The 21,731-nt window shown below is 36.9% G+C and overlaps 3 protein-coding genes across 6 annotated transcripts; 1 reads left to right on the forward strand and 2 right to left on the reverse strand.

The window, feature by feature from the left end:
* Positions 1-336: 336 nt before the first annotated feature.
* Positions 337-2,538, reverse strand: rbp7a (retinol binding protein 7a, cellular). The gene is made up of 4 exons (XM_026920952.3): positions 2,210-2,538; positions 1,797-1,975; positions 1,187-1,288; positions 337-1,090 (listed from the first exon to the last, which is right to left on the reverse strand). Exons 1-4 carry the CDS (start codon positions 2,280-2,282, stop codon positions 1,037-1,039), a joined length of 408 nt encoding a protein of 135 aa, XP_026776753.1. The 5' UTR covers positions 2,283-2,538; the 3' UTR covers positions 337-1,036.
* A 3,528-nt stretch (positions 2,539-6,066) lies between these two features.
* Positions 6,067-13,615, reverse strand: nmnat1 (nicotinamide nucleotide adenylyltransferase 1). Of its 3 annotated transcripts, none has more exons than XM_026920949.3 (5): positions 13,225-13,615; positions 11,670-11,824; positions 10,224-10,407; positions 9,351-9,469; positions 6,067-8,073 (listed from the first exon to the last, which is right to left on the reverse strand). In XM_026920949.3, the coding sequence occupies exons 2-5, from the start codon at positions 11,782-11,784 to the stop codon at positions 7,676-7,678; spliced, it is 816 nt and encodes a 271-aa protein (XP_026776750.1). In that variant the 5' UTR covers positions 11,785-11,824; positions 13,225-13,615; the 3' UTR covers positions 6,067-7,675. The 3 variants fall into 3 exon arrangements, with proteins under 3 accessions (XP_026776750.1, XP_026776751.1, XP_026776749.1); XM_026920950.3 differs by lacking the exon at positions 13,225-13,615 and adding an exon at positions 12,702-13,218; XM_026920948.3 differs by lacking the exon at positions 13,225-13,615 and adding an exon at positions 12,590-13,218.
* A 580-nt stretch (positions 13,616-14,195) lies between these two features.
* lzic (leucine zipper and CTNNBIP1 domain containing) lies at positions 14,196-19,790 on the forward strand. Of its 2 annotated transcripts, XM_034311836.2 has the most exons (7): positions 14,196-14,282; positions 14,469-14,589; positions 16,021-16,156; positions 16,581-16,679; positions 17,335-17,430; positions 18,312-18,393; positions 19,087-19,790. In XM_034311836.2, the coding sequence occupies exons 2-7, from the start codon at positions 14,489-14,491 to the stop codon at positions 19,143-19,145; spliced, it is 573 nt and encodes a 190-aa protein (XP_034167727.1). In that variant the 5' UTR covers positions 14,196-14,282; positions 14,469-14,488; the 3' UTR covers positions 19,146-19,790. The 2 variants fall into 2 exon arrangements, with proteins under 2 accessions (XP_034167727.1, XP_053096978.1); XM_053241003.1 differs by having other exon boundaries at positions 14,213-14,589.
* The last annotated feature ends 1,941 nt before the right edge of the window (positions 19,791-21,731 follow it).

Here is a 21,731-nt window from a genome sequence, read left to right on the forward strand (position 1 = left end):
TAACAATTGGGCTTAGCACTAACACATCAAGGAAAGTAAAGTTTAATGAAGCAGAATACATTTTATTATTATTAGGAATAATAGTAATAGTAGTAGTAATAATAATACCATTAGCAGTAATATTAGTACTAGTGATACTAATACTAGTAGTGGTAATAGTAGTAGCATTAGAAGTAGCAGTAATAGTAATAATAGCAGTAGTAGTAGTAGTAATAGTAATAGTAGCAGTAGTAGTAACAGCAATAATAGTAGTAGTAGTAGTTGTTGTAGAGGTATTTGCAATAGAATCCTTGAATCACAGCAAAGTTTCAAGGAAAACACATATGGTCTCTGAACTTGTTGCAAGTTTTATTGTAAATTCTTGTCAAATTCACTGAATTAAAAAAATTCACATCCAGCCAGTGTAACATTGGCAGATTTTTATCATTTCATTCCTTCAGAATGTGTGGCTTTCTTTACACAAATAACACACATGCATCTTTTTTAAAAGGGAAAATTACAAATGAAGGTGACATTTAGATAGATAGATAGATAAAACTGCAAATGTCCCAATATCTGAGATGAGCAATTTTGGCAATTGACAGAAATATAAAAATATGGATGGATGACCAGTCAAATGGCAGACATGAGAAAGAGAAAACTGCAGCACCAGTAAAGCAAACTCTTAGGAACTCACTGTAAATGTTATATCGCCTCCTAGTGGTGGCGTAGTGAATAGAAATGTGTGTTGAACTGTAAACTTGCAATCACTTTACTACTTTACAGCTGTTTGTTTCTCTGTTCTGGCACAATGGATACAACTTAAAATTGATATTTAGCTAATGAGTTGAATCTGGTGTACTAAAGAACAGTAAACAATGTGGTTCTCCAGGACTGGGGTTTGTTTTGCGCCTTGACAAGATTGCCTTCAGTCACACAGGCTTGCAGATCCTCTGAGTTCCAGCTCTCCTGATGAACATAGATCATGTCAGAGAGGGCAAGCTCTTGGTCCATCCAGTCTCTCCTACACTTCCTTATCAAGATGCAAAGCTATGCTTTAAGCCACTCTTTTGAAAACTTGCTTGCAGGTTTGGCCCTCACAGTAAAGCTCCTGTAAGACGAGAGAGAAAGAAATGGTAATGCATAGTTGAATTTTTTAGACAACAATCAGCACTGATGGGGAAAAAAAAAAAAGTGATATTCGTACCAGGTGCAGTTTATCATCTTCAATCCAGTGAGCCCAACCTCTGTTTTTCTTCTCACCCTTCTGAATGCACACCATCCTGTTTCCCTCCCACGTCACCACAGACTGCCAAGAAACAAAACATTCAATTATTTCTCATTTTTGGAGTTCTGTTTTTCAAACGAGTTCAGTGCACTTTAGTTTGAACATTATATTGTGATTATGCAGTGTGTAGAGAATAATAAAATACTTTTTAGCTAAACCAGGTTCAGATTCCAAGTTCAACATTCATCATATAGACAGCACATTTACACAATAACTACTCCCATTACCTGTTCTGTTTGTGGTACACACACTAAAGTCTGAAACCTTTCTGAAGGACAAATTAAAATCTTCTTTGCAGTGGTAGATTAGCCTTATTTAAAAGAATGTACTCAAAAAGTATATATGAGAAATATGGAAGTGGTTTTTTTTTTTCAAGAGAAGCCTTGAAAGAATGTCCGTAGTAGTAACAATATAATTACCAAAACTTCAAGACCCAATATTAGAAATGAAATTGTTAAATTTTGAATATCCATTAATCCAGTAAGTTTAGTCATAAGAGCAATACAAATGGTTTATATAAATGTTTCACCTTGCAGTGCCTCTCATCCAGTCCTTTAGTAAACTCATCAAACTCTTCATCCATTCTGAAGGAGAACACATAGTTCCTGAAGGTGCTGAGAGTTTTGATCACATACTTGTCGCGGACCTGCTCGATCACCTTACGCTGTTTGAGCTTCAGAGCTATCTTACGAGTGGACAAGCCAATTCCTGCAGAAGAACAAGAGTAAGCAACTTATAGAAGTAAATACATACAAAAGAAGAACACTGTCATTGTCAAATTATGGTGCATGTTAAACATTTCAACTTTCTACATGGTAATCACCATAAATTTCTTAATATACTTTTGAAGTACTATGCTGTTTACGTCACATGTCACATGTTCCTTGTTAATGTTAATATACACATTCATGAAAATAACAGTGGTGTGAAATGAAGCCTTACCCAAAGCAATCATGTATCCCTCCAAATTGATGTTGCTGAGAATTTCCCATGTCCCACAAAGGCTGGCAGGCATTTTCTTCTGGTTAGCAAGAAGAATCACAGCAGGAGAGAAATACGAATGACTTGAGAAACAGGGTGAGATTCCAGGCTTTAAAAAGAGACTCAGAGAGTCCCACAGTGGGAGGTGTCAGGAGGCAGGACTTCTGAAAACAGGTGCTCATACCTGATTTACACACACTCCCACTAACACACATATACACACAAAAGCTTTGTGTTTTAAATGTCATGTGAGAACACACCCCTTAACACAAACACCTCAATATTCTTAAAAAGTTAACAAGTGTAAAAGTAAGTATGCTCTGCATATGACGATAAAACTGCAGAATATAATCCACTAAAAGGGATTCCCTAAAATATTGGTTTATATAGTTTTATTTTGGTGGTAATATAAAACTATATAAACCAATATTTTAGGGAATCCCTTTTAGTGGATTATATTCTGCAGTTTTATCGTCATATGCAGAGCACACTTACTTTTTCACTTGTTAATAATAAAACATCACTATGATTGCATTGATGGTAATATCATAAGTTGATTTAACCTGTAATTTTCTGTCTTTATTTCAAGGAGTACATCTTGCACATAGCTAAGGTAAGGGTTAAGGGTTTGGGTGCCAATATTTTGATGTTGACCTTAAAAACTGGAATATTTAATGTAATATTACCATCAATGCAATCATAGTGATGTTTTATTATTGCAGTATATCATTAAATCAATATTACTTCTAGGTCAACCGCGAAATATCGGCAAACACAACTACAAATATGATTGTAATTATATGTTATATTATATGTAATTATATACTATAATATGAAGTAATTGATTCACTTTCAAGGTCAACATCAGAACACTGGCAGATATGTATTTATTTGTAGTTATACACTTAAATGTTGTAAAAAAAAAAAAAAAAAAAAAAAGATGTAAAGTAAGTTTATTGCTTTTTCATAAATTAACAACTATATAGTTGTTATTGGAACTAAATCTTATCTGAACATATAAATAAGCAATAAATATTAATTATGATTTAAATGTAAGTGTATCTGATAAAGTCAGAGGCTCTGCGTGGGAAGCTTACTCAGAAATATTACTCAAAAGGCTGAAGACAGAAATACTCTGGAATGTTTCCACTGTAAAAGCAATTATCTCTCTAGGTGTAAACAGATCTTCAGTGTGTATTCCCCCACGGTGCGTCATTATCAGTCAACACCATCATTCCTTTAACGCATTTTATAGTAAAGTGTGTAAAACCTTCCCTGTCCATGCACGAGGAAATCACATGATTCCTTTAGAATGCACTCACTCAGAAACATGAAACTAAATACATTATCATTCAAAGCCTCTGAAAAGCTTTTAAAAAACATCATGTAATTGTTCCTTTTAAACCCCTGTTAACACCTGGGAGGGTGGGGTTTAAGATATTAATCCCACATTAATCATCTTCATACACACTGAAAAAAGAAAAAATCTGGCAATTCAAACCAACATTTAACTTGAAATGAAGCCTTATTTCTGGTCTATTAATCATTATAAAGTGTGTCAGATCAGAGACCCTGATTAACCAACATGTGCTTCACCATCTATTACGTAAACATCATTTTTAGCCTCAGAGCAAATTCTCTGACGTTCTCTGAAGCTGTCACACTGAGTTGCACAACACCCTGCCCCAAAAGTTATATTTTTACTTTAAAAATACAAAAGAAATCAGTCAAGGCCCAGGCATTCCTGTGTCTAAAAATACATGAACAGAGCGTCATTTTCCACCTGGCTGACGGTGCTTTGGCTGTACGTTATGTATGTGTAACAGAATTGGCACCCTCTACTTAAATTACACATGAATCCAGTCTAGCATGGATTACGGGTGCTTATACCACAGTATAAATAATAAACGCCACAATAAATCTGATTGGTCAGAAGATGTTGATTAATTTTCTATAATGGCAGCTCTGACAATAGTTCCAGCAGCGAGACAAATCAAAGGTTAATATTAATGTACTTGTCCTAATACATTACTGTTTCTTGAGTATCTACTCATCCACAGGGACCTGTATGATGGACACTCCACATAATTTAATCTAATAACAAACAGATAAAAATGTGGTGTTATTTAACGAAGAAAATGTCTAATTGTTGAAATGATGAAGTTTTCTGTTATGAGACGTTTTAATATTTATGGAAGGAGTCTCTAACGTCAGAGCTTTGTAACAACAAAGAAAAAATGCTTATAGGGGAAAAACTTTTTATAACAGCTATAGTATAAGTGATAACAGGGACTATTATGTCTCACGGATCTTTCAGAATTTTAAATGTAACCATAAATGGTAAAACATAGTTGGTAAATTGCTGTAATATGAGAGGAATAAAACACTTCAGGCATGCTGTTACTGTGAAAAAATCAACTTGGGGTGGAAACAGCGACGTTTTGCATTGGGCACGCATTATATCATCTCAGTGTTGATTATTTTCCTTTAACAGCATGGTGTCTTTTATTCCTTACATTGGGTAGGGGTCAGTAGCCAAGTCATCCCTAAAAAATAGACATTATTAATGCTCTAATAATCTGCAGTGGAGCAGTTAGATCCTTGCCAGTAGAGACTACAGAATAGTGGTTTTTTTTTTTGGTTTTTTTTAAACTTATAATTTCTTTTTATGTAGATATAGGCAGTGCTGTTACTCTCACAGTGTGATTTAATCAAAATGCTTCAATGGAAACCTCTTTTCAACAGCTGTTCATTAGCGTGAATGATGAGACGCATGTCTGACTGTGTGAATGAAGCAGCACGAGCCATCTGCATATTTTATCAAATTCATTGCAGAGTTATAGAGTAACATTTCAGGAAACCATTCCAGCCATAAGAAGAACAATTACAGGTCAAAATATTGTAAACTTTACAGTCCGGTTAAGAAAAAAAAAATGAACCAAAAGAGTTGGCTCTTATTGTTGAGCCGAGCCAAATGATCTGATTAAATGAAAAGAGCCAGAATTCCCATCAGTACAGTTGAAATTGAAATAGATGACCCTGGATTTAAGAAGGGAAAAAATAGTTGCAGTGTACTGGGCTGGTCTTCAGTGCACCCCTGCACTTAACCATGCACCATGCTTCTGAAGAAACATTTCATTCCAAGGGATATGAGGTACTATATGTAGGATTGACAGTAAAACCCACTTGACTTGCCTTGGCTTGAGTTATACAAGAGTGAGTCAAATGAAAACCTTAATTTTTTTCTTTTGCATTGTTTATTGCAGATAGGTGTCACAAATTGTATAACTGTTCAGTGCCAGTGTTCCAGCGCTTAACGAGTATCTGGGTTCATAAAAAATCGATTCAATTCTAATTCATATCACACTTTTAAGGTTTTCATTTGACTTACCCTCATAGTATTACGAGGTCTGTGATATACAGGAAGTGGTAGCTCTGTGGTTAAGATGTTGGACTCCTGATCGGAAGGTTGAGAGTTCGAATGCCAGCACCGCCAAGCTGCCACTGCTGAGCCCTTGAGCAAGGCCCTTAACCCTCAACTGCTCAGTTGTATAAATGAGATAACTGTAAGTCGCTCTGGATAAGGGCGTCTGCCAAATGCCATAAATGTAAATGTAAATGATATGGAAAAGGGTTTACTGTGGAAGAAAAAGAAGAGAAGAAGTGTGGCTGACTTAAGTATTATTTTGGGTTATTCATAATTTACTTGAGTGTTACTGAAATGTAATACTTGTTCTCTTACATAATTACATTTTCAGAAGAAAATCTGATGTTTTCATGTTTTCACCTTCAAAATATGACTATCTGCTACACATCAATAGAACTTGCTTCTGTGCATTTTATTCACACTTCAGTTTAAAACATGTGCCAATTCATCATTTGCTGTAACCTACTTAATTTCATCGCTTAATTACATTTCCTTTTTGACTTTTTAATACTTGTCAAAAGCATTAAATTAAATTAAATCAGTGCATTTAAAAAGCAAATTTTTGACTTTCACTCGAGTATATATTTTTTTGGCTACTTTCAAATGAGTAAGATTTTGACACATCTATACTTTCACTTAAGTATAATATCCCAGTACTTTTTCCACCTGTGCTTATGTGGTATATCAAAAGCAAGAAAATATTGATGCTGTTTTAACAGAGTGTAGAAAATACAATACTGGACACTACATGCTAATTGAGTGTAATAAGGACAGACCAATAAAAGTAGAGAAAATCTTGGGATCAGGAGAAGGGTATTCATAGGTGCATGGGGATTGTTTAGCTTTTTACTGGACATTGGACTTGGTAAAGGTATAAGCCATACTGTAGGTTGCCAACCTTGGTCTTGGAGTACACCATAGTCTGTATGGTATAACATCTGAGAGTTTTCCTCGCTCTAACACACCCACCTTAACTCAGAAAGAGCTGTTAATTAGGTGATTAGTTGAATCAGATGTGTTGGGAGCAGGGAAAATGGTAAAATTTGCATAACAGGGGGTACTCCATGATGAGGGTTGGGAACCTGTGGTAGAAGATAATTCAATGGGTTGGAGACAGTTTGTTCCATGTTGGTGAAGTGGCACCAAGTATGTATTCTTGCAAGCTGGACCAACTTGGACTTCTCAACAACCATCACAAATGGCATGGATTTGCTCAATTTTGCCCAGATCTCAATGATCAGCCTTATCACCTATTCAGAATAAAGTCATGTTCCGTAGGAGGCAGTAAGAAGAATAATAGCCACTTACAAATGCTGCCAACTATTCGTCTCTCCTGCAGTAACAAACTAGCTATGTTTAGGCCATTATATTTTGAAAACAAGTAGCCAAGATTAGTCTAATGTTATATAGCCTAGCTTAGCTAACATTAGACTATCTATTATACTGTGTAAACCTTGTTAGCTTTCACACTCACAAATTGGTGGCCATCGTGTGCTACAGGGAGACCAAACTACAAGGTGAAAACTAGCCTGTGCCATAAATCAAATATGTTTCAACATAACAAAAGATGTCTGATGCCGTGTACACATCTTTACACACAGCTATTTTATTAAGAAACTGATGGTGGCTTCAAGATACTCTTCAAGAAAATATTCTTACTAAAATTGGTTTCAGCAGTTGCCAAAAATATGAGGACTTTTACTATATTATACCAGCAAAGACCCTCAATTCAACATGAACCGACTAATTACCAACGCTTTCATGAGGGTTATTTGGATGATTAGAAAGAGTGCAAAGAGTGGCTTGTAAAAATCACTTGTATTTGTAAACCCTGAATCAATCACCCTGTCAAACCAATTATTTTCTAAAAGATAGATAGTGTATTAAGGGAGTCAAATATTTCTTCGTTGCAGCTGGTGAAGTGCATTGGCTCTATGTAGCAAGTGTCTGGCAGCTCAGACACACACACACACACACACACACACACACAGTGCAGTAGCTTATTCCGTTGCACTGCCATATCTCTGAAGAGGAGCAAGGATGACATCTGCATTCTTCTGCTCACTCTCAGCGCTGTACAGATGCTGATCTTGGATGTAGTGCACCACAGGCTCAGGCAGCAGGTAGCGCACGCTCTGGCCCCTGCATATGGCTCGTCTCACATGCGTGGCCGAGATCTCATTGGTCACCCATTCCTTCACGATGTGGATGTTCTTACGGTATTTGTGCAGCACATCAGACTGGTAGACAAACTTCTCTGCATCACAACCGCTCCTGGTGATGCACACAAGCCCGAAGCGGCCCACGATCTCGGCAATGTCCTCCTTCTTCCACAGATTGGGGGTGCTGAAGGACTCCAGTACGTCTGCTCCACACAACAGCTTGAGCTGAAAAGTTTCTGCAGAAAGACAATCAGAAATACATGTCAACATTATAATGATAGTAGAGGTAGTTTAGCTTATGTGCTTGTTATGAGAGTTCAAAACTCAGGACTGCCAGGCCGGGTTGCCAGGCCCACATGACAAAACCAGCCCAATGGCTACTAAAAACAAGCCCAAAAATGAATCCAATGACCATTCAAAACAAGCACGATAGCCATTCAAAACTAGCCCAAAAAAGCAACCCATTGGTCATTCAAAACCTTCACAAAACCAGCCCAATGTTCTTTCAAATCCAGGCCAAAAACCAGCCCAATGTTCATTCAAATCCAGGCCAAAAACCAGCCTAATGATCAGTCAAAACCAGTGCAAAAACCAGCCCAATGGTAATTTAAATCCAGGCCAAAAACCAGCCCAATGGTAATTTAAATCCAGGCCAAAAACCAGCCCAATGGTCATTCAAATCCAGGTTAAAAACCAGCCAATTGGTTATTCAAATCCAGGCCAAAAAACAGCCAAATGGTCATTCAAATCCAGGTTAAAAACCAGCCAATTGCTTATTCAAATCTGGGCCAAAAACAGCCAAATGGCCAATCAAAACCTGTGCAAAAACGAGCCCAATGGTCATTCAAAACTAGCTCAAAACCAGCCCAATGATCATTCAGATAAAGGCCACAAACCAGCTAAATGGTTATTAAAAAAAACATGCAAAAACCAGTCCAATGGTCATTCAAAATTAAAGAAAAAAACAAAACAAAATAAAGTCTCCAAATAGGGACACGTGATACAACTCATCAGCTAGTTACCATGGCCTTCATGTGGTACTGTATTTGATGTGATGTGTATTTGATGGCGAAAAACCAAAAGCTTGCTTTTCAATGACGTGAGTGTGACCCTCACCTAACAGTGACCCCTTACCCAACAGTGACAGACACCATGTCACCTTGTTGCTCAGTTGATGTTAACAGAATGAGCAAAGTTGGTCCTGGCTTTGACAGAGTGCAGAGAGGAAGTGTGACCCCTTTCTTGACAGTACTAAACAGTGGTGAGACAGCCATGAAACTTATTCAAACTTGGCAGATGACAGGAATGCTGTCTGAGCCTGTTTTGCAGTGCAGACATTCCATTTCAAATAACCTGCAGTAGTTTTGTCTTCGTTTTTGACTGCAGGGCATTGTGCAGATCACATGTGCATGCTTCTGAACATCAGCTTTATTTCACTTTGCATTCATATTCACTGATGATGATGATAATGATTTTTTTTCTGGAGAAGTGTATTGGTGCTTGTAGGCAGTACCTAATCTGTTGTGATCTGATGAACTTCCCTTGGTTTCCTCCAGTCTTCTCTTCTTTGTGAACTTTACTGTGTCCACCTCATCATAGTTCACCTCCGCTGAGGACACAGCATGATGGTGTCTTTTAAAGGTCAGGCCAGAAAACAGAAGCACAATAGAGTTAAATTTACTGTTCTCAAATACAAACACAAACTGTCTGCATGTCAAGCCAGAAAACTGGCTGAGAATCCAGAAAACAGGACTGTTAAATTAGATTGGTGTATAATATTTAAATTCTTATTCTCAGACTAAATTACAGACAGATATGAACTTTTCTACTATGACATGATATTTCAGGCTGATCATTAAAAAAGCAATGAATGGAGCATTGGAGTATTACAACAACAACAACAAAAAAAATCACACCATATGAAGGCATGCAACAAACAGTAACACAAAGTTATAGACAGATGACAATTTAAAGGAAAAACGCTGGCTCTTTTATACTGCTGTGTTTTGCTGGCATTTCTTGTCTCCACAAAGTTATTCTGCCTGATCACCTTTATTCTATGATGAAACATTTCTATCCTGAGTGGAGTGGTCTCTCTCTCTCTCTCTCTCCCATCTACAGGGCATGAGGGCTCACTGAATGGTTTGATGAGGATGAAATGATATAAATCATATACTATGGCCTTCACAGTCACCAGATCCCAACCCAAGTGAACACCCATGGGTGATTTTTGAGTAATGTGTTACACAGAGCTCACTACCATCATCATCAAAACACCAACTGAGGGAATTTCTTTTGGAAGAATGGTGTTCATCTGTCCAGTACAGTTCCAGAGACAGTCTGTGTATCAGAAATTATGAATGAACGGAGTAAAAGACACTGCCACCTGATAACTTTGGCTGTTTCCACCCAATCAACCTGCTGGCTCTCCCAGTCATCCACAGTGATCCAGCTGGAGCTCTCTGTCGCCAATCTGGCCATCTCCACCCGATGACATGCTTCAATCAGACCCTTCTTCTTATAAGCATCACCAACAGGAGAGATGATACCCTTTACTACTCTGTACCTTCCTGAAAAAATACAAGAATGAACAAATAAATTAACACACTGAAAAGACTGTCACTAACCTGTTTCTGAAGAACACATAGAAGAGCAGTTCTCAACTGCTGTGCTGTGACCCAAAAGTGGGTCATGAGCAGGCAGAGCATGGATCATCAATGTGGTATTCTCCTTTTATTTTTATTTTAAAAAGTTAACAGAACCTGTGAAAGGGATCTGTGATTTTTCTGGTTTCAACCTGTATCTGTGACATGCTAACATGCTAACCCTTAACAGTAACATGACATATGGCCAAAGTTAAACTAGCCTTAATAAAATCAACAGTCGTACACACCTAACAGTGTGTCACAGAAGCATTTCTTTATAAATATAGTATTAACTGCATTAAATATGTTTACATGAAGGACAGAGTTCTTGTGTAGACAGAAAATGAACACGAAAATGAACACGAAGCCTTGCAAGCTCAAGAGTCAGGAGGAACGAACATGCATGAGGAAATCAGGTATGTAAACTGCAATATAATTAGTCTACTCAGAGTTCTCATTATATTGCTATTGTTATTATTGTAAAATGCCTTAGCATGACCTTTTGGCCCATATTATTGCTCTCTACTCAAGATTGGGAAAACAGTGCACTTTTGGTTTCCTTTTTTTTTTTTTGTATGAACATGCAGCATATTAACACACAAATAACAAAAAAAAAAGGTTGTGACAAGGATAACGGAGAAATGTGGATTAAGGTTTAACATTGGGTCAAAATGGTGGAGGCATTGTGATTATAGTAACATTTTAATACTTATCTTTTGCTATACGGAAACAGCAAACCCCACAAAAAACTTCTGCTAGCTAAACAGTAGGCTTATTAATGCAAGAGTCTAATTAGTGTGAGATAATGTAATTAAATATTCAGACAGGTGATAAGAATTTAAAAAAAGATTTAATATGCCATTTTGTTAACCCTGAAAGTCTTTCACCGGTTAACGCTGGTTATTATAACTGCATTCTTCCCCTAAGGATAGTCAGCAGATCTTTGGGTAGTGTTCGCTTTGCCATTTCTGGTAATTAAGTAATATCATATAACAACATTAAAATCCAAAGTGGAAGGAAAAAGCTGGAGAGCAGTTTCAGGAGGATAATGTTTGTTCATTTTTAACTGGGTCGTGGTTTTCCATTTGCATCTCCCCTGAAAAGAGCCCTGGTCCTGAAGCAAGACCAGTTAAGAACCACTGATAAAGATCATTTAAGTTAAGGTTGCTGGTGTAACACTGATGTACCGGTATCTTCGAGGTGATCCCGTGCCAGCTCAAACATGCGCAGGTGCATATTGGTGATGGGGTTGAAGGAGCCGCATGCCAGCAGCACCACTCTGATTTTCTCCTGTAGAGCCATCGGGGATTTCAAAGATGTTAGCACAGACGTGATTCGGGACCTGAGAAAGGGACGAAGGTTTCAATCCATACTCTGGCTAGGGATCTCAGCTCAGATAGGAATCTAAATCTAAATCTATATCTGACAAAGCTTCTTGGTCACAGTGTCTACTGTTGAAAGGGCTACGTGAATAAAATTCAACTGAACAAAATGTGTCTTAGTGTAATATAATTTATAAAACATTTTATAAAACCATACATAATTTGCAGAATCTGTCAGATCAGGGGTGTCAAACATGTGGCCAGTGGGCCAGGACCAGTCTGGAAAAGGTTATAATCCAGCCCCACAATGTTCTAAATAAAAAAAAACTGTTTTGTGGAACATAATTGAAAGATTGTGTGTGTGTGTGTGTGTGTGTGTGTGTGTGTGTGTGCGTGCGTGCGCGTGTGTGTGTGTGTGTGTGTGTGGGGGGGGGGGGGGGGGGGGAGGTGACTCTTATTCCACTAGAGGGCAAATAAATGACAACAACATTTAATTTATTTTCCTTTTTTAAAAAAATCCCAAGTTCAACTTGTCAACTTGTGTGTTCAACAAGCACATGCTGTATGAATGTTATGGTCAGATGTCTGCAAACTTTTGGCCATATAGTGTGTGTGTGTGCACATATATATATATATATATATATATATATATATATATATATATATATATATACACACACACACACACACATATATATGTATATATAAACACTGTTAATGAATTGCATTGTGTTCATCTGTTTTGTAGATGATGTGTTCAATCCATGTGTGCACTCAGAATATACCTTAAACACATTAAAGAGGAGGTGTTGATGTGTTATTGGTCACTGAACTGATTTTTTTTTTGGTCCGACCCACTTGACACTGGACTCAAAGTAATGTAATGTGGTCTGTTACCTCCAGTGTGTTTGTCAGCCCTGTGGCTTGTGCTTCATCTTTCTGTCAGTGCATCAGAGAACTGCACGAGAGCACTAGCGGCGGGGGCTGCGGTTTCTATGGTAACTAGGCTGTGTAGGAGCTGTGTCTGCATGCACAGTCAGTTCACCTCACTGAAATGAGCTCTATCAGTCAAAATGCTACAGAATGGAAGCAGGAAGTCTCAGGCATGCAATGAGGAAGTACTACAGAAACCCACCAAAGACACTTAATCACACATGCAGCAGATTAATGCGCATTAGGCCTATTTTACAGTAATATTAGCCAAACTGGTCAAACTTCTCACTTGACTATTATCCATATAGCGCTAAACACGCACATGGTTATGCATACACTTCATTTTCACAAGGCATGCCATCTGCACACAGGAGAGATGCCAATAATGTAATTAGTGCTGAAGACTTCGATAAAACAGCCTTACATACTATTTATGAAAAACGCAACCCTAAATCAACCACTTCTACCAACTTTCTTCGTTACTTACCCAAACAATACACGTCCGCTTTTTTCAACTTCCGGTTTAACTAAGCGATGCGGTGATTGGTTACTCCTCCACCAAGGCTGTCTCTGATTTACTCACAGACACATTAATATTGTCCCAGAATTATATGAAACAAAATGATCATAAATATGTGAATAGGCAGAACTTGGTCTCTAATTATGGGTAATTCATGAACGTAGCAGACATTTAATCTAATAAATGACACGGTGAGAAATTTTCTCAGACTGCGCATTTGTTTATAAACCTCAAATCTGCGCAAGAATAACGCAGCCAAACTCGCTCTGTATTGAGAAAACTGGAAACGCGAAACTAAGCAAGAAGTCAACTCGTCGTTCTTTCTGTGATGATTTTATACATATAAAGCAGTGTAATTGTTCGGTGTAGTAAATAATAACAACTGTAGCTTACTGCTGTACATTTGGTTTTGGCTAACTACCTATCTGCGCACAGACTGTTGTAGTGTTAGTCCATCATCTATCTCCGTCTCATCCTGCATCCACCGGCTTCCTGCTTTAATCTCATTGGACGAATAATAAAAAAAAAAAATAAAATAAAATAAAAAAAAAAAGACCGGCTGTTTAGGTAGTCATATATGTGCCTGATTTATTTTAGCGTTAGTTAATTTTATTTTTATATTCAGCTATGAAAGAGCGTGCTAAGAACATTCGCTAATTTGATAGCTAATATTGTATGCTTTTTACTTTTAAAAGAACATAAAAAAGATAAGTAAGTAAAATAAAATTCTGAATAAATTCCATTTTTAAATTAAATCATTGACTCACTGTTTCTCAACACGTTTCAATCTGAAATAGCTTTTAGGACTTTTTTTTCTAAACACTATTCAGAAGACTCTAGTATATATTTATTTAAGTATAAATATTAGCTATACCTGACATTCGCTATGATTTTCACTCAGGCAAATACGATACCTACAAACAGGTCCTTTGGATACAGGTTGTGCAGGAGCGTGCACATTAAGTTAAAACACCGGCTATTGACAGACCCACCCTTTCTTTTCTATTTCATAAGGACTTTTACAGGTTGTGTTGGATCGCAGCTGCTGTTAGTCATTAAACAAGTGAAGCCTCCTTTTACACAGACTATATAAAAGTTAAATATAGACTGCTATAACCTGCTGTATATGTTCACGTGGAGAGACTTTGGTTCTTGAGTTGAAATCCTGACCTGTTTCTGATTGGCTAATGAACTCTATTTGAATATCTCAGGCTGATTTAAGAAACACATCATGGCTTCTCGGGGAAAATCAGAAACTGGGAAACTAAAGCAGAACATGGAGGAGCAGCTGGACCGACTAATGCAACAACTACAAGATCTAGAGGAGTGCAGGTAAAGTTACACACTGCCTTCAGCTGCACTTTTACTCCCATCTTGCTCTTCGCCCAGGTGATTCCTTACACACACACACACACACACACACACACACACACACACCAAACATTGCTGCAGAAAGATCATCATAATGGCATAGTTTAAAGTATCACTTCACTTTAAACACTTTTCAGGAAAACTACACTCTGAAACACAAAACATATTGTTATATTGAAATGGGTGTGTTGTGTTTAATGATTCTGGTGCTGATTTCATAATTGATATATTTTAGTTTTTCCTGTGCTGACGTCACAGGGTGACACTGACATCACTCTAGCAAGCAACAAGTCGTGTGTGTCTCTTGTAGTCTGTCACTTGCGTGAGAGAAATGGTAGTTTTCTCTGGATGGATACACAGGGTCATGGGGAGCCTGGAGCCTGTCCCAGGGGGGTTGGGGTACAGGGCTGGGGATAGGGTGCCAACCCATCACACAATTGCACACACTACCAACAATTTGGAAATGCCAGTCAGCCTACTCAGCCTAGCACACACACACACACACACACACACACAGGGAATCAAACCCCCAACCCTGGAGATGTGAGGCAAACATGCTATCCATTAAGCCACGATGCTTAATTACCACTAATCAGTGTATCAGTGTATATTCCTGGTGTGTGTGGAGTTTGCATGTTCTCCCCGTGCTTTAGGGGTTTCCTGGTATACATATTATACTGGTATATTATTTTACTGGAATATTCCTGGTATACATGTTATACTGGTATATTCCTGGTATATTGTTATACTGGTATATTCCTGGTATACATGTTATACTGGTATACATGTTACATGCTAGGCTGCATACAAGTTTGCTGGCTGTAGCTACGTACACTCATCAGAGGCACCAACAATCTGTGCTACCTCCTTCCAAGTTTTTTTTTTTCTTCTTAATTCCTCTATACACATTTAATGAGAGATCGTATGACAAGATAGGATGAAGAGGAAAATATACATCATTCATCACTGGCTAGCTTGTTACTAATAAAAGACAAATATGAGGTGGCCATGATTTTTTCCACTTTTCGCCAAGGTTGAAAATTACTTCATTTCTACCTGTGAATTACCATTTATGAGGTCGAATGCTGCAGAAATCCCACAGGTGCCACTCAGCAAGCAGTCAAACAGCATTGTGGGAAATGGGTAACCAAAGTGAAAATAGACTAACATGTTGAGGTCAAACTAAAAAAACAAAAAAAGAAAAAACAAGTCAACTGACAGTTTCATTGCAAAATAAATCTTGAACGCTGTTGAAGATCACACGTTAATTATACAGATTAAATATGCAAATTATTAAGGGTGGATTTTCCCTTTAATAAAATACAAGGCTTTTTGAGAAATTTACCTCAATTCTTTTAAATGACTTTTATTTCAACTATTTCTTCATTCCAGAGAAGAGCTTGACGATGAGGAATATGAGGAAACCAAAAAAGAGACACTGGAGCAGCTGAGCGAGTTTAATGAGTCCCTGAAGAAGCTCATGTCAGGGAATATGACCCTCGTGGATGAATTGGGAGGGATGCAGCTGGTAAAACATTTTAATACAGACATTAATACTAATGCCATATTTTCTCTGAATGGCCAAATATTGTGTCAGGGGTCACGGTTAAGGTTACTCGTATTTCAGGATTGACCCCAGATACTCTGACACACATACAGGAGGGTAAAAGTTTGCATACAAAATGAAAAAGGACAAAGAAATTTTATTGTAACAAGACATTTAGTGTTTTAGCTTTCACAGACAATTTTTCATTATCATAAGTAGCCAAAATATCAAATAATGAATGTTCAGATATTACATGATTTTAAAATATCAGCTAATATCTCTTTTTCTAATGGTGATATAAATATTCTCTATGAATTTGTATTTGCCTCCAGCCACTTTCATTTGTAAAATTATGGCATGTTTTCCATTTTTCATGCAGTAACTAAATACTTACTTTCTCTATCAGGCTATCCAAGCTGCCATCAGCCAAGCATTTAAGACCCCTGAAGTTATTCGACTGTTTGCAAAGAAGCAGCCTGGGCAATTACGGACAAGACTGGCAGAGGTAATATAGAAATATAAACACAAAATTAATTAATAAATATTCCACCACATAAGTAAACTAAAACGACATTCTTCACATCTCTGTGAGATTTTGAAATCAAAATGCAAAGTGCTCTATTATTATTATTATTATTATTATTATTATTATTATTATTATTATTAACGTACAAGTTATTGTGATATGAGCCAGTCACCAAAATCATTGAGTTTTTTTTTTTTTTTTTAAACTAACGTTGAATGCCAAAAGTCATGATCACAATTAAATGAGCCTTTCTTCAAACTATGTTCACACTCAGCAGTGTCCCCATTTTAGCAGTTGCTATCACTTATTTCCCAAGAAGAATGTGTTCGCATGGGTTTCCTGCCAGTCACAGTCATTAGCTTTCGCCTGAATATGCGTAATGAATTGTCCGTTAGATAGACAAATCGTCTGGATGGCTATCAAACGCTAAAATGTGCCTTAACAATTTGAGGCCAAGATTGTACAGCTAGCTGACAATAAACACTAACACCAGAGAGGGGGTGTGAGCGTGTAAATAAACATGTAACATGAAGATAAAGCAGTTACAGAATAAGACTATGAAAGAACAGGACATGAGATGAAGCGTTATGGTGTTGCTTCGGTTGTGTTGAACATTGTTGTGCTCTGTCTCCAGATGGACCGTGATGTGATGGTAGGAAAACTTCCTAGAGACGTGTACACTCAGCAAAAACTGGAGATCCTCACAGCCCTGAGAAAACTGGGCGAGAAGGTGAGAGGCCTATTTCTGACACCTAGATGCTCTCTGCTTCATGTCTTAATGTCATTTATGCCGAGCGCTGTTTCACTCTGGATTCTGAATGATTAGGTGTTAATTTTCTATAGCAGCAGCTCTGATGGTAAGACAGCTTTATATTAATGCTCTCGTTCTTATACAGGATCTTGTTCTAATTTATCTTGTTCTAATACTTCATCGTTTGTATAGTAACAGCTTGCACGGGGACTGGAGAGTCTTCAGAACAGAGGGTTTCACTGTTTATCAGTAAAATGCATTTTTTCTTATCAGCATCAAGAAAGAGAAAAAACACAGGCTGGAGAGGGAATGACAGTTTATAGGTGATATAACATAAGTGATAACAGGAACTAGTTTTTTTCACGGATGTTCCACAACATGAAGGAACCTATAAATGAAACTATAAGTGGATAAAAAGCATACTGTGTTTTAAAATGTTAGCAGTGGCAATTTGCTGTGGTATAAGAGGAATAAAACTTCAAGAAGTGCTGTTATAGGAAAACTATCAACTTCCTCATGTGGTTTATTTCTTAATACATCACTCACCAGAGTTTCTGTGGGTCCTCAAAAGTTTTAATCTGTTAAAGAGTACACATTAAAAAGTATTAAATCATCTTAGATTCAAATATACATGATCTTACATTTTTGAAATGTATAGAAATTTGATAATCCCTTAATAATTTTATCTGTAGGAATTTTATTTATATATATATATATATATATATATATATATATATATATATATATATATATATATATATATATATATATACACACACTCACACACACATTCTCGCAGTGTGTGTGTGTGCATGCGCGCTTAACCTTACTTTTTAGTTTTTTTTATTTTATTTTTACAGCTTACAGCAGCGGATGAAGCTTTTCTCACAGAAAATGTCAGTGCCACTCTGAGCCAGTTTGAGAAAGTTACAGCGAATATGGGTGAGTATTGAGTGATGACTCTGTTAATCACAGCGCATGATGGAGAATATAACTCTGTTGTACACATGAGTGATTTCCTGGAAAGTTTGCATGAGCATTAGAGCAAACTGAACAGTAACCTAGGCATGGCCATTTGTCATGACTGCATCAGTGTGTGGAAGTGGAATTATTTTCTTGCTCAGTATCCTGCAGTGCACAAGAACCACTAAAACTTGCCTCTTCAAATCTCTCTGATTAATTTAATTTACATGATGATAACACTTAACTTGAACCCAGACTCTTAAGACTGACATAACTATGTCTTGGAATATGTCATTTGCTTTAATAATTAGCTATGACAGTTTAGGTCCTGTAATATATTGTCATTATGACAGTAATCGTACAGCGTACCCGCTGATGTGTAGGCAGGACTAGAAAGCTAAATAAAATACAGAGTTGCTTGTGCAGTTATGAGGAAACAAAACATAATATAATGTAATAAAACATGCCATATTGCAAAATCATCATTACAGGTACAGGTATTGGTAACATGATATTGCTACACAACAGGATATGAACAGTAATGACGACTCGCAGCATCTGCCATGACACGTTTATGTCGTAGATATGCCATGATTTAGGGATTGTGTGTGTGTGTGTGTGTGTGTGTGTGTATTATTTGACTAACCTAATGCTTTTTTTCAATTCCTGCAGGATCTGAAGATAAGATCATGGCCTTAGCTAGCTCTGGAGTTGAAAAGACCCAGACCTAGTGATGCACTATTTCTCATGTGTTCTGTAAATGATGTGTGTGATTTATTATTATTATTTTTTTAAAAAACAGTGGTTTAATGTAATATTTAGTCCTACAGTTTTGGATCACAATTCTTAAGTGCCATTTAACAGAGTTTCTTAATTGTCTAATTATTTACACGCTTAACCCCAGTGACCTTCAAAATACTCGTACATTTTTGTGTGTGTGATTGTACAGTTTAGGAATTTCGTGAAGCTAGCAGATCAGATAGTAATGTATAATATTTACATTTGGTACATTGTGTTAGATGATTTGTGTTTTGGTAATTCCTGCCTGTGTGAATGTCTTGATGCTGGAGTGTTTTGAAAATTTCAGATAAAAGAAATTTCTTACAACGCATTTTTGAATGTCTAACTTTTACACTTTGTACAACGTTCTATTTATGATGTAAATGTCTAAAACATGTAATGCAAACACAGCTGACTGTTTTTGACATTTGAGTATTCAGAACTGCATGCTTTTTATTACAAATTGTAGGCCATATAGTCATGAAGGTGACACATTAATAATAATTGTACTTTTTCCTATATGTTCTGTATGGAAATGTTTGTTACTAATGTTAAATAATAATGCTTTATATGATAATACAAAACTTGATAAATTTCTTCATGTACGTTTTTCAGAAGAGATAATTATATTCATGTTAAATTGTAATGGTGAGGTGGTGGATGAGGAAGTAGCCTATGTGTAAAGCAGGAAGTCTTTTCACATGAACATGACTGATACCTGTGACTGATTAAACATCTGAATCACACAGCATATGCAAACACATTTCTAGGAAAAAATATTAGAGTATGATTGTAACAAAATCTATGTTGGGGAAATGTGGTTACATAAATATTGTGTGTGAATGTTATGATAATGTGAATGAGTTCAGGTTTACAGCTGAAACTCGTGACTAAGTCATTTACAGGGTAACAGGAGTTTGTTTGCAGGTGGTCATAGCAACTGGTAATTATTATGTGATTTTAAGAAAATTGGACTGATGAGCTCGCTCTACAACCTGTAAATAATGGAAGATGGATAGAAAAGTATTATTATACCTGCAGTATATGTTGCTGGTGCACTGATAGGACTTCAAAATGCTACACCTAAGCCAGGTGTAACAGGTTTATGGTAACAGACTGTTGCCATAATCCTGTTATATTGTTAGTGTTGTCCCACAGCTCAAACATTACACTTGATTATTATTAATTGCTGAATTACACACAGACCGACATTTTAGAGCTCTATAAGGGTTCATTCACTGTTCATCCCCTGACTCTGTACTTCACGTTGTAAACGCTAGGGGGCACAATTGGAGTTAAAATGGAGCCCAATCACGGGACTATATCCCTGATGGGCAAGACTATATTCTTTTACAGAGATTAAACAAGAACAAACCGTCTGGCATTCCCACTACTGAGTTAGGGACCGTCGTAAAACTACCGGAATGTACATAAGCGTGCATTGAACAAGTAATCAGGTAATTGTGTGTGTGTGTGTGTTATTTAAATATAATAATAAAAAAGATAACACATCTATTAAGGACCATTGACATGATATCAAATTGATATCAAGTCGATCAAATCAACGTAGTAACTGTCTGATGATGTCACTGACGTCAAATCACAGACAAAAATGTTGTAAAATATAACTTTTTGTTTTCACTGATTTTACATTAAACAAAGAACTATATTAAAATCAGTGACCTTTTCAAATAATGATGCCAAATCAACATTGAAAGATAGAGAAAAATGTCCCTTACATACTTCAGTGCTTATTTATGGAAACAATAACTAAATCTATGAAAGTCCATGATCTTTTGACTTTATGATGTAACTGTGTATCTTACAAATAAAAACTCGATGGCTTCATATTGTGCCATCCAGGCTATACAAGTTTGCCATTGCCAATGACTAGTGATTTTGGGTTGAAACTACAATAATATAACCATTCATATTTCACACTGGCATGAAATATAAAATGGCCAAAGGGTGCACAGACCTCCTCAGATAGAGTTTAAAAGTAAATTGTGTGTGCCACTGCCACGTGTTACCATCACAATATGACACATTGACACCTGCTACATGCAAAATGTCAGAGCACTCATCTAACATTTGGAAAGTAAATAAACTTTGGGTTCAGGAGTGAAACATCTCAGGACGATCAATCCAAAAGAGGCCAACTAAAGGTCAAAGTAGATGTACTTGCCAGTTTGTGTTTTTTTAATGAAACATAGAGATTACAGCTGCAATCAGGGGCAGACTTAGCACTAGGCAAAGACAGGCAACTGCCTTGGGCCCCCAGAAGCCAAGGCCCCCCTCAAAAAATGCAAATTATATATATTTTTAATTATTAATGCTAAATAACATATGCTGAGAATATCAATGTTAAAACACTGAAGGGCCCCATTCCTTTATTTTGCCCAGGGCCCCCAAATCACTAAATCTGCCCCTGGCTGCAATGATAGCTCAGCAAAACTGATGATTGATTTAGTTTAGAAGTCAGTGGCAGTAAAGAGAGAGAAAGTGATTAAAATGATTCAGTTACAAAAATAATAACT

This window comes from Pangasianodon hypophthalmus, chromosome 16 (genome assembly GCF_027358585.1).
Source record: "Pangasianodon hypophthalmus isolate fPanHyp1 chromosome 16, fPanHyp1.pri, whole genome shotgun sequence".
Taxonomy (NCBI): Eukaryota; Metazoa; Chordata; class Actinopteri; order Siluriformes; family Pangasiidae; genus Pangasianodon; species Pangasianodon hypophthalmus.